Source organism: Rattus norvegicus, chromosome 14 (assembly GCF_021556685.1).
Source record: "Rattus norvegicus strain SHRSP/BbbUtx chromosome 14, alternate assembly SHRSP_T2T, whole genome shotgun sequence".
Lineage (NCBI taxonomy): Eukaryota > Metazoa > Chordata > Mammalia > Rodentia > Muridae > Rattus > Rattus norvegicus.
The window spans coordinates 66,960,223-66,973,023 of NC_141547.1; the positions used below are offsets into that span (position 1 = coordinate 66,960,223).

At 40.9% G+C, this 12,801-nt stretch overlaps 1 protein-coding gene across 6 annotated transcripts in view; it reads left to right on the top strand.

Moving 5' to 3' along the window:
* Kcnip4 (potassium voltage-gated channel interacting protein 4) overlaps positions 1–12,801 on the top strand; it is a 1,160,852-nt gene that overhangs the window by 1,112,081 nt on the left and 35,970 nt on the right. For all 6 annotated transcript variants that reach the window (NM_181365.3, NM_001433864.1, XM_087582369.1 and 3 more), the window contains 1 exon segment: positions 9,883–9,952. In NM_181365.3, the coding sequence (NP_852030.1) occupies positions 9,883–9,952 (70 nt within the window).

A 12,801-nucleotide genomic window follows, 5' to 3' on the forward strand; every position in this document is an offset into this window, starting at 1 on the left:
CAGCCTTGACAGGCTCAAGGCCTTCTCCTCCCATTCGTGCCCAACAAGGCCATCCTCTGCTACAGATGCAGCTGGAGCCATGGGTCTGTCCATGTGTAGTCAGTCTTTGGATGGTGGTTTAGTCCCTGGGAGCTCTGGGTGGTTGGTATTGTTGTTCTTATGGGTTAGCAAACCACTTCGGTTCCTTCAATCCTTTAACTCCTCCAATGCAGACCTCATTCTCAGTTTAACAGTTGTCTTCGAGCATTCGCCTCTGTATTCATCATGCTCTGGCAGAGCCTCTCAGGAGACAGCTATATCAGGATCCCATGTGATATTTTTCAAAAGCATGTACTGGGACTGGAGAATTGGCTCAATGTTTAAGAGTACTTGTTGCGGAGAGAGACCTCACCGCCAGATCAGGTGGGCACTCCTGAGGCTGCAGAGCGGAGGAGACCACCAACACTGCCCACCCCTGCCCACATCCCTGGCCCAAGAGGCAACTGTATAAGGCCTCTGGGTTCCCGTAGGGGAGGGCCCAGGAGCGGCAGGACCCCTGCCTGAGACACCGCTGGAACCTGAAGGAAACAGACCGGATAAACAGTTCTCTGCACCCAAATCCCGTGGGAGGGAGAGCTAAACCTTCAGAGAGGCAGACACGCCTGGGAAACCAGAAGAGACTGCACTCTGTGCACATCCAGACGCCAGAGGAAAACACCAAACGTCATCTGGAACCCTGGTGCACGGAGGCTCCCGGAAAGAGCGGCACAGATCTTCCCGGTTGCTGCCGCCGCGGAGAAGACTTAGGCAGTACCCCACGAGCAAACTTGAGCCTTGGAACCACAGGTAGGACCAACTTTTCCCCTGCAAGAAACCTGCCTGGTGAACTCAAGACACAGGCCCACAGGAACAGCTGAAGACCTGTAGAGAGGAAAAACTACACGCCCGAAAGCAAAACACTCTGTCCCCATAACTGGCTGAAAGAAAACAGGAAAACAGGTCTACAGCACTCCTGACACACAGGCTTATAGGACAGTCTAGCCACGGTCAGAAATAGCAGAACAAAGTAACACTAGAGATAATCTGATGGCGAGAGGCAAGCGCAGGAACCCAAGCAACAGAAACCAAGACTACATGGCATCATCGGAGCCCAATTCTCCCACCAAAGCAAACACAGAATATCCAAACACACCAGAAAAGCAAGATCTAGTTTCAAAATCATATTTGATCATGATGCTGGAGGACTTCAAGAAAGACATAAAGAACTCCCTTAGAGAACAAGTAGAAGCCTACAGAGAGGAATCGCAAAAATCCCTGAAAGAATTCCAGGAAAACACAATCAAACAGTTGAAGGAATTAAAAATGGAAATAGAAGCAATCAGGAAAGAACACATGGAAACAACCCTGGACATAGAAAATCAAAAGAAAAGACAAGGAGCTGTAGATACAAGCTTCACCAACAGAATACAAGAGATAGAAGAGAGAATCTCGGGAGCAGAAGATTCCATAGAAATCATTGACTCAACTGTCAAAGATAATGTAAAGCAGAAAAAGCTACTGGTCCAAAACATACAGGAAATCCACGACTCAATGAGAAGATCAAACCTAAGGATAATAGGTATAGAAGAGAGTGAAGACTCCCAGCTCAAAGGACCAGTAAATATCTTCAACAAAATCATAGAAGAAAACTTCCCTAACCTAAAAAAAGAGATACCCATAGGCATACAAGAAACCTACAGAACTCCAAATAGATTGGACCAGAAAAGAAACACCTCCCGTCACATAATTGTCAAAACACCAAACGCACAAAATAAAGAAAGAATATTAAAAGCAGTAAGGGAAAAAGGTCAAGTAACATATAAAGGCAGACCTATCAGAATCACACCAGACTTTTCGCCAGAAACTATGAAGGCGAGAAGATCCTGGACTGATGTCATACAGACCCTAAGAGAACACAAATGCCAGCCCAGGTTACTGTATCCTGCAAAACTCTCAATTAACATAGATGGAGAAACCAAGATATTCCATGACAAAACCAAATTTACACAATATCTTTCTACAAATCCAGCACTACAAAGGATAATAAAGGGTAAAGCCCAACATAAGGAGGCAAGCTATACCCTAGAAGAAGCAAGAAACTAATCATCTTGGCAACAAAACAAAGAGAAGAAAAGCACACAAACATAACCTCACATCCAAATATGAATATAACAGGAAGCAATAATCACTATTCCTTAATATCTCTCAACATCAATGGCCTCAACTCCCCAATAAAAAGACATAGATTAACAAACTGGATACGCAATGGGGACCCTGCATTCTGCTGCCTACAGGAAACACACCTCAGAGACAAAGACAGACACTACCTCAAAGTGAAAGGCTGGAAAACAACTTTCCAAGCAAATGGTCAGAGGAAGCAAGCTGGAGTAGCCACTCTAATATCAAATAAAATCAATTTTCAATTAAAAGTCATCAAAAAAGATAAGGAAGGACACTTCATATTCATCAAAGGAAAAATCCACCAAGATGAACTCTCAATCCTCATCTTCGGTTGGTTTATATACAAGTGTGCAATTTCTAGGCTTGAAAGTAAAATGTTGCTATCTGGTGCTGGATAGAGGAGCCTTATTTTTTATTATGGCAGCTTGCTATTTTTGTAACATGGTGATTTGGTTGAACACAATAAAGTACAGTAGTAACTGAAAAAAAAAAGAGTACTTGTTGCTCTTTCAGAAGACCAATTTTGATTCAACACCCATTTGGTGGGCTCACCACTCTTTGTAACTCCAGTTGCAAAGTATTCAGTACCACTTCCTGACCTCCACAGACAACAGGAATGTAAATTTTGCACACACATACATGCAGTCAAAATACCTAAAGTAAAAAAAAAATCTTAAAAAGAAACACCCCAAAAAACAAAAAGACTTCTTGGGAGCTGGAGGTGTAGCTCAATTGATAAAGTGATGACCGGTGTCTGCTTGACCCTTGAGGTAGTCAGGCCCATTGAGCACTGAACTGGACTTAGCCCACTAGAGAGTGAAATGCGGGATCTTGGTCTCTGTGCCCAGCCAATAAACACACCCAGAACAGCTTCAGAAAATTGGTTGTTTATAGGTTGAGGTAGAGTGGGGGATATTTATACTCTCATGGAGGTGGCCAGTGTCGCTGGGGCAAGGGTTTTTGGCAGTAAACCATTGGCCAGACGGGAGTGTTAGAAGATCCTTCATCAGCATATTTAGGGGCTGTAAGTTCTGGAGGAAAATATCCTTATGAGGCAAAACTCTGTTTATTACCAGGATAGTAAATTCATTCTAGGGTTGATGATGGAAGAATCGGTTTTATGGCACCAGGTTAAAAGTGTGGAGATAGCCAACTTCTGCCTTTCTCATGATTGAGGTACCCAGGGTTGAAGTTCACTCAACCCTTCCTCTATAACACCAGGCCATTATGGTTCCACAGTAAAGTGTGCACTAAGCACACATGAAAACCTATATTCCATCCCTAGAATGATATAAATTTGGAGATAATCATTTTGAATAAGATAACCTATATTAGAAAAAAAGTGCTATGTGCTCTCTCTCATTTACTTAGAAATCTTTTGATATGTACATCTCATTTGGAATAACCACAGAAGTCAACAAATTAGGATAGGGTAGTATCAGAAGACAGAAGATGTAATACAGTGATCTCAAGAAGCAAGAGGTGATATTAGAACAGGAAGTTTCAAATGGAGTTAGATGAGAGGGTAAAGGAAGGGATAGCTGCAACTAGTAAAGCTTCCTACACTATGTTGTATACATATAAAAATAAATATATTCTACAAAGTGGCAACCATGACTCTAATAGATACCACAGATTAACAAATAGACAGTCCAATGGAAAAAATAGCTTCTATCTATTGAGGTTGTTGGCTAGTGGGTTTCCACAGATTCCCCAAATATTACAGGTTATTTGCCAGTGCTATGGGCTACCTTCCATAACTGGACATCAGACACTATTTCAGTGTCTGAAATATCGCCTACTTAAGATGTACAATATGAATAAATTAAGCTGGAATTGACCTGAATACTTCAACTATACTGACTAGTTCTCAAGGTACTAGAAGTTACAATATATGCTATAGAAGGAGAAAAGTAGTCATCAGTCTTATACAGATGAGAAGCAACAATAACTGGTCTGACAAGGTATGTCCATTGATGTAATAGTAGAGCAAATGTTACAGGAGTAAGAACATTCATTTTGATTGGACTTAGGACCTGCCCCATAAAATGTAACACATACTTGGCATTGTAACAAGACCAAGAGCCTGTGGTTAGATAGGTCATAGGAAGTAGGGGAAACCTCTTTTGATAACAGGGCATTAAACCAATCTCTATTGACTTATTATTATACACATATACTACTGCTTCTCTCAAACAAGTGTCTTTTGTTGCAGTAGACAGTGTTTAACAGAGAAGCACAATTGATCATGGTGCACAGAATAAGCAATTATGGAGTGCCCCACTCCTACTAAGTGGGACACCTATATTGCACCCTGATGATTGCAGAAGAGGGAATGGAAAGACTGTAAAGGCCAGAGGAAATAGATAATGGCAAGGAAATGGTGTTTTGCAGACACAAAGGACAGATGTATAAGTAAGTTCATAGCAGTTATGACTTGATATCCAAGATCTGTGTAATCACAAGCAAGGCAAAATCTCAGCACGGACAGACAAGTGGGTATGAAATCCCACTGTCAGCTGAAGAACTATTGGCAATTAATTTCTTCCAGGAGAAGGAGAGTTATTTTTCTTTAAGGGTGTAAGCACTAGTAGGTCTAACACAGTCCCGTGCATGGCCACATACTTATGTGTATTAGCAGCACTAATATGTCTCTGATTTAAAAAAAATGAAAGGAATAACAATCTTGGGCTCTATAAGTCAAAGAACATTGTCTTTTTTATTATTATAGTCCCAGAGCCTAGATTTTGTATAGACGTGTAATTTCTGTAAATGAAAATTAAGGTAATGAATAATAAATTGATATGAAAAATTTACCTGGTGAGGCCTACTACCCTCAAAATCAATAAAGCATTTCATTTGCTGAAAAAATGATTTCACCAGACAAAAATACAACTAGAATAAACATTTATGAGACAACCAATTTCTACCTATCTGTTCATATTATAAAATCTATTTATCAAAAATGCTTCAAGACAAAAGACAGCTAACAAGTTTGTAGAATTCTGTCAGCCCTTTGTATTTGATCTTCAGCTTCTGACATCCTCTCTTTAATTGTGAGGAAGTTTTCAGATTCTGACTGTACAAAAAATATTTTCACCTGATGGCAGACAACCAAACACTTTCTTTCTTTTTGTGGTCATAAACAGATGCTTCATGGTTAAGAAGGTAATAAATCACAATTTACATTTGTAAGAAGGTCCAACCACGAAGTGTTCATTTGCTCTTATACCTGGACCACTATGGCCAACAAGAGTTATGAAATCAAAATTTGTGAGTTATTTTGTGTACACATGCTACTTTATTACCTTTTCTAAATTACAGGTGTTAATTTTTATTGGACATTTTAAATTTACATTTCAAATGTTCTCCTCTTTTCCCCACCCAACTACTTGCTCCCTCCCACCTACCCGCCCTGACATTCCCCTACACTAGGGGGTCCAGCCTTGACAGGACCAAGGGCTTCTCCTCCCTTTGGTGCCCAACAAGGTCATCCTCTGCTACATATGCAGCTGGAGCTATGGGTTTGTCCATGAGTACTATTTGGATGGTGGTTTAGTACCTGGGGGCTCTGGTTGGTTGGTATTGTTGTTCTTATGGGGTTGCAAACCCCTTCAACTCCTTCAATCCTTTCTCTAACTCCTCCAATGGGGACCCCATTCTCAATTCAATGATTGGCTGCAAGCATTCACCTCTGTATTTGCCATGCTCTGGCAGAGCCTCTCTCTTAGGAGACAGATATATCAGGTTCTTGTCAGCATGCACTTCTTGGAATCAGCAGTACTGCCTGGGTTTGGTGGCTGTATGTAAATAGGCTGGATTCACCAGGTGGGGCAGACTCTGAATGGCCATTCCTTTAGTCTCTGCTCCAAACTTTGTCTCCATATCTCCTACTAGGAATATTTTTGTTCCCCCTTCTCAGGACTGAAGTATCTGCACTTTGGTCATCCTTCTTCTTGAGCTTCATGTGGTCTGAGGATTGAATCTTGGGTAATTCAAGCTTTTGGGCTAATATCCATTTATCAGTGCGTGCATACCATGTGTGTTTTTTTGTGATTGGGTTACCTCACTCAGGATGATCTAGTTCTATCCATTTGCCTATGAATTTCATGCAGTCATTGTTTTTGATAGCTGATTAGTACTCCATTGTGCAAATGTACCACATTTTCTGTATCCATTCCTCTGTTGAAGGACATCTGAGTTCTTTCCAGCTTCTGGCTATTATAAATAAGGCTGCAATGAACATAGTGGAGCATGTGTCCTTGTTATATGTTGGAGCATCTTTTGGATGTATGCCCAGGAGTGGTATAGCTGGGTCCTCAGGTAGTACTATGTCCAATCTTCTGAGGAACCTCCAGACTGATTTTCAGAGTGGTTGTACCAGCTTGCAATCCCACCAACAATGGAGGAGTGTTCCTCTTTTTTCCACATCCTCCCAGCATCTGCTGTCACCTGAGTTTTTGATCTTAGCCATTCTCACTGGTGTGAGGTGGAATCTCAGGGTTGTTTTGATTTGCATTTCCCTGATGACTAAGGATGTTGAACCTTTCTTTAGGTGTCAATTTTAACTCTTCTATATATTAGCCATTGTTCTCCATAGGAAAAATAAATGGAGTTGTGTGTGTGTGTGTGTGTGTGTGTGTGTGTGTGTGTGTGTGTAAATACATGTGTTCCCATAAGCAAAAGGTGGAAGAGGAAGATAGCAAGGAAGAGAATGGAAGGAAGAGGGAGAAAGAAATGGGGGGAGAGAAAAAGAAAGGCAGAGGGGAAGAGGAAGAAAAGAAAGGAGGAAGAAAAGACAGATTGACTAACAGCTAAAATACATTAGAAGTTTAGTTGGTATAAATTCTGAAGTGGGAAGCCGGCAGACTGCACAATCAAGAAAATTTTTGCAGTTTACTAAAGGCACCCTAATGAGTCGGAGATGAATGCATGTTGCAGAGGAAGTCTAAGGCTGTCTGCTCAGGAATCTTCTAATACTTAAGACTGTGGGGTTGGGGATTTAGCTCAGCGGTAGAGCACTTGCCTAGCAAGCACAAGGCCCTGGGTTCGGTCCCCAGCTTCAAAAAAAAAAAAAAGACTGTAAGACTTGGCTCTTTCCAAGCTTTCAATGAGACACGGTGGATATCAGCAGCATTGCAGAGGGTGGATTCCTGTAGAAATGTTCACCAATCTAAGGGCAAATTTCATTCACAAAAACATCCGGGATAAGGCTAGACTTTATCTGGTCACAGAAAAACAGCACGTGAAATTAGACATGGTTTAGTTTGCCTGTTTGTTTGCTTATTTATTTGATTCTCCTTTGTTTGTGCAATATTCATAGATTCAGAATCCTCACATTCAAAAACAATTGTAATAACCTGGGAAGTCCCAAGCCCAGTTAAATCTTCCCCTCTGCCTCACTGGATAGCCAATCCTTCCTGGTCTCTCTCTGTATGAGAACAAATATTCTGGCTCCATGCCACTGATTAATCAATCATAATTAATATGTTGACAGGGTCTGTAAAGACAAACTCACATCAAAGCTATCAGTATAAACTGTTTGCAAAGCAGAGGTCCGACCTCTTATGGGAACTAATGAGAAAACAGAAATCCCCCTACGGAAGCACATTTCAGGTGACGAACTGACTCACTCATTAAAATAATCAAAATGCACAGTGATAAAACAAGCTTAGTATTGAAGTGATGCTTTTTAAGGCTTACAAGGAATGTTGGTCGGTTTTGGTGATAACTACTTTTAAATTTCATATATATGTATTATATTTATATTTATACCAACTCTCCCCTCACTCCTTCCAATACCCCCTGTTACTGGTATTTACCACTAATATATGCCTATGCCTATACCTGTACACACACCCACACACACACATTGTTTAATCCACTTGCTGTTGCTTATTTGCATATGGCTTTATGGATTACTATATGGTATTGGATAAGTGGTTGAATGCCCATTCCCGAGGAAGACTGATTCCTCCTCTTTCAGCGTCATTAAGTGCTTGAAGCTTTGCCATCTAGAGGTAGGTCCCAGTGAGAGCTCCTCAACCCTCATTAGCATGTCAATTGCATGGTGGTTGAAAATAGGAAGAAGAGGGTAAATTTGAAGTGCACAGCACATGCATTTATATCTAATATCTGGACTGTTAAAACTCCTTCGGCATGCCCCTTGTTTTCCCCTAGTGGAAAAAACAATGGTTCTAGGGGAGCGTTTCCCAGTGTAAAAGGATTATGACAATTGGAGCAGAAATGAGTTTAAATATGGAGCTATGAGAATTATTTGAGAATGACTAATAGAGTGCCTAGAGTGGACAGTCAGCGTCCATGTGCAATCTGATGCTGGACTGCTATGGAATACAGCATTCAGTTCTCACAGGGCAGCTATACCACTGACCCTTGAGCCAACATGCGTACCTCTACAGCGTGAATAGAGCCGCTGTCTTCTCAGTCTACGCTGTGCTTGCTTCGTCCTTCATGGTTGTGAGGCAGCCTCTTCAGAAGTTTTAGATTTACAGAATGCAACATTTGCTTTTAGAGAACCAGGCTTGCCTGGTGTCCCCAACAAACCAAAGCTATTCCTGGGTCAGTACTCAACAGATCTCAGCAACCCTTCCAAGGGTATAAAGATAGAGTTCTACTAAGTTAAGGCCCACTCTGTTGCTTCGAAGACCATCTTTCCCAACTTTTCTGAAGGTCTTTTCTCACATAAGGTCACCTTTACGTGTCCAAGTCCCTCTGTGCTCTAGAATAGCATCCTAGTACTAAGAATCACAATCCTGTTTGAAACCTCTTGAGTTATCTTAGACCCATAAAAACACTATTAGTTTCTTATGAAAGTCACAAGAATATGGGGGGGGGGGGAATCCTTTGTAAATCATAAAGCAAAGATCCAATAACGACTGTTGGAGCATATTGCAGTATCTCAGTGGTATGCCAAGAAAGGCAATGCAGTGCCCTATTACCTCATTGTTACAAAAACATGCATTTACACAATACTTAACCCTTTTAATGTCAGACAAACTTTGGTGCTTTGCTGGCTAGGGATTTTTGGTTTGGTTTGGGGAGTTTTTCTGTTCTCTCAACTTGACATAGCCTAGACATATCTAGGAAAAAGGAAGGTTCCTTTGGACCAGTCTGTGGTACATTTTCTTGACTGATGTGAGAGGGCCCAGCTCACGGTGGGCTCTGCCACCACTGATTTGGTCATCCTGGGTTCTATAAATAGGGTGAGCAAACCATGGAGCCCAAGCTAGTGAGCAGAATTCAGTCATTGCTGTTACTTCAGTCCCTACTTCCAAGTTCCTATCCTGAGGGTGTTTAAGTGACAGAGTTGAAGTGTAAGAGAAAATCAACCTTTTCTCCCTAAGTCGCTTTTGGTAATGATCTCTATCACAATAATGCAAAGCAAATGAGGTCACTGGTCAATACAAAGAGATAGTTAAACCTTCAGTTCCAAGATTTACATTCCTTGATCATAAGAAAAAAACCGCTTCCTCCTCTTTCTCCATGCCACACCCCTAGTGTGCCCTTGTGTGTGTGTGTGTTTGTGTGTGTGTGTGTATGTGTGTGTGTAAATGGAGGTTAACCTGGGTAAATCATTATAGATCATTCAGTTCTATTCAAAATGTACAAAACCTCTCTTATAAAGGCTTTTTATATCACACCACTTCTTGGTGCTTTCTCTAGGAATGCCCCAGTGGTGTTGTTAATGAAGAAACCTTCAAGGAGATTTACTCGCAGTTCTTCCCACAGGGAGGTAAGTACAAATGTGGACTTGTTAACATATTCTCAGAGTTAGAGTTATGCCTGCAATCTTGAGTTTGGTTAAATCTTTCATAGCATGGCTCTACATTTTTAATTTTCTTGTAAAAGAATTAATGCATTGCATAGAGCTCATAGGATTTTTGAGTGCATTATAAAACTAAGCTACATTCACATCACTGACTCTCTAAAAGGCTATTTCTCAGTTTAACGTGAGTAATCCCATGTGCCCAGCATGATGTCACTCTCTCTCTCTCTCTCTCTCTCTCTCTCTCTCTCTCTCTCTCTCTCTCTCTCACACACACACACACACACACACACACACACTGCTTTCTGACCTTTATTAGGAGTCCTCAAAATGACTTAAGGCCCTATCATGTTCTTCGTGATGTTCATTTGAATTTCTCAGCTCTCCAAATTAGGGCAAATGCAATTACCTTTAATTTACCAATGTGAAATCTAGGGCTTAGTGAAGTTAAATGATTCGATCAGAGTCATTTAACATCAGCTCAGTGGCAGATCTGGGTTATAACCTAGATTGTGTGTGTGTGTGTGTGTGTGTTTGTGTGTGTGTGTGTAGCTTTACCTAGTGGACTCCCTGCTATCTCCTTTTCCTTCCAGTAACTTACTATAACTTCCCAGCTACAGAAATGAATAGAAACTGAGATGTGATTTCAGTTGTGATAGGAATCAGGGCACTATGGTGGTGCTCTGGGCTTGTCAGAGGTGAGTGAAGAAATGCATGTGCTATTGTATCTTCTCTAACATAACACCAAGACCACTATGTGCCCAGCTACATGTGAAGAGAAACAAGAACAAAAGGATGTGACCTTCTCCAAATGTATTAACCTACACTCTAGCTAGCAGAGGGGCAATATAAAGCAGTGGATATAAAGTATATAGATGATATGGAGTCCAAAATAGTACTATGAGAATGAGCTATAGACATAATTAGATGTTCTGCTGAATCTAAAAAAAATAAAAAATTTTTAAAAAAGCTGTCCAAGTAAACTGATCTGAGCTAATGATGAGGCTGGTGTAGGGTATCTAATATGCAATATGACTAGCTCTAGAAAGCTTCATGCACCAGCCCTCAGTCCCTTATCCCGGGATTGTTCTGTTCTGTAAATATGCAAATCAATGGCAGAGACAAATTCACCTCTGAAGTCCATGCTAAAGTCATTTGCAGCCTCAGCCTCATCTCAGGAGCAGTCCAGTTCAGGATGATGTCTTTCCCCTTTTGAAGGCAGCAGAGATCACTCCACCCAGGCAGATAAAGTTTAGGTAAAGAGACAGCTTAGCAACAGAGGTGAACATTTGTGGAAAACCCACAGGATTGTGGTAATGAACTCATTTGTTTGATAGAGGAGAGGGGGGGAGAGAGAGAGAGAGAGAGAGAGAGAGAGAGAGAGAGAGAGAGAGAGAGAGAGAGAGAGAGAGAGAGACTTAGTTGGGTTGGCGATAATGTCCAGAACTCTGACACAGGCATCAGATAATTTGCTATAAGATTAATTCAGGTATAGTAATCTCAACACTGAACAAATTACATGTGAGAATCTTGTGGGCATTTAGTATCGATAAGAAGTCAGTAAAAATCAGAAGAGAAGTCAGAGAAAATGACAGAGATTTGGAGCTTATTAACAAAGTAGTGAGTTGACCACCATCGAGAGTCCTTGGAACAGTATGCTTACACAAGGTAGAAAGCATGTGAGAGTTAGAGAACTGGAAGGACATTAAGTCCATTAGGAGACAGAATGGATAGAGACTCTAAAGAAGTACAAAAAAATCTAAGCCAAACCAAAACAAAACATAAAAGAACCTTACAGGTCATAAGAAAAGATAGTGCAGACATTAAATTCAATGTCTTCCAGGAAGTCCAGGGAAAAGGATACGCATACATCCTTGGGATGTGACAGCCCGGAGGAAATAGACATCACTGTTGCACTTGATCTGAACAACTTTAAGGCAGTGTCAAACACTGACAGGATAGTCAACTGCAGAGTCCAAAAGGGAACCATGAAGACAATGGACAATCAACAGAGACTACACTTGAGGATAATTTGGCAGGGAGAGGAAAGAGGCATGAAGAAACCAGAAAGACAGTACCAAGCAGACATGACAGATGAGTTTGTTTTTTAATGTAAAGAAGCCTGAAACTTTATGTACAAAGAAGTTTCTTGCAGAAAGAGAACTATAGTAGCTTAATAGCTTATAACACATCGGGTTCAAATCTCCAGGAAACAATCATTAAATTTTACCTAGGACATAAAAGAGGGTCTATGAAATTTTCACAAGACTAGGCAAGAAGTGAAGTCCTTCGCTTGAGCTTTGAAATCTGTTTAACCCAGTAGGCAAAAATGTGGCTCCCTGTGCTTGTGGCCACAGTAGACTTTTCCATTTACACAGCCATCACCTTTCTTTCTTTCTTTTTTTAAGGCTAACCAGGTGCTAAGTCAACTGCCACATGTACAATTTGGGCTTTATGTCACTGGGAGATATGGAAAGTATACTCAGAAATTTTTCATTTGGAGGGAGAAATCCGACATGTGTACACACTCCCGGAAATTCCACATGGATATGCTGAGGCTGAAGAAACAGAGGTCGGGATACCATTTATCCAATGGACCCATGAGTCTGTTTCAACATATTCACAACTACTGATGACAGTGAAGACTGCAACATTGTTTATATTATACTTAATTTTGCTGTTGAAATACTCAGTTTTTTCCATTTTCCTTTTCTTTTATTGGATATTTTCTTTTTTTTTTTTTCTTTTCTTTTTTTCAGAGCTGGGGACCGAACCGAGGGCCTTGTGCTTGCTATACTGAGCTAAATCCCCAACCC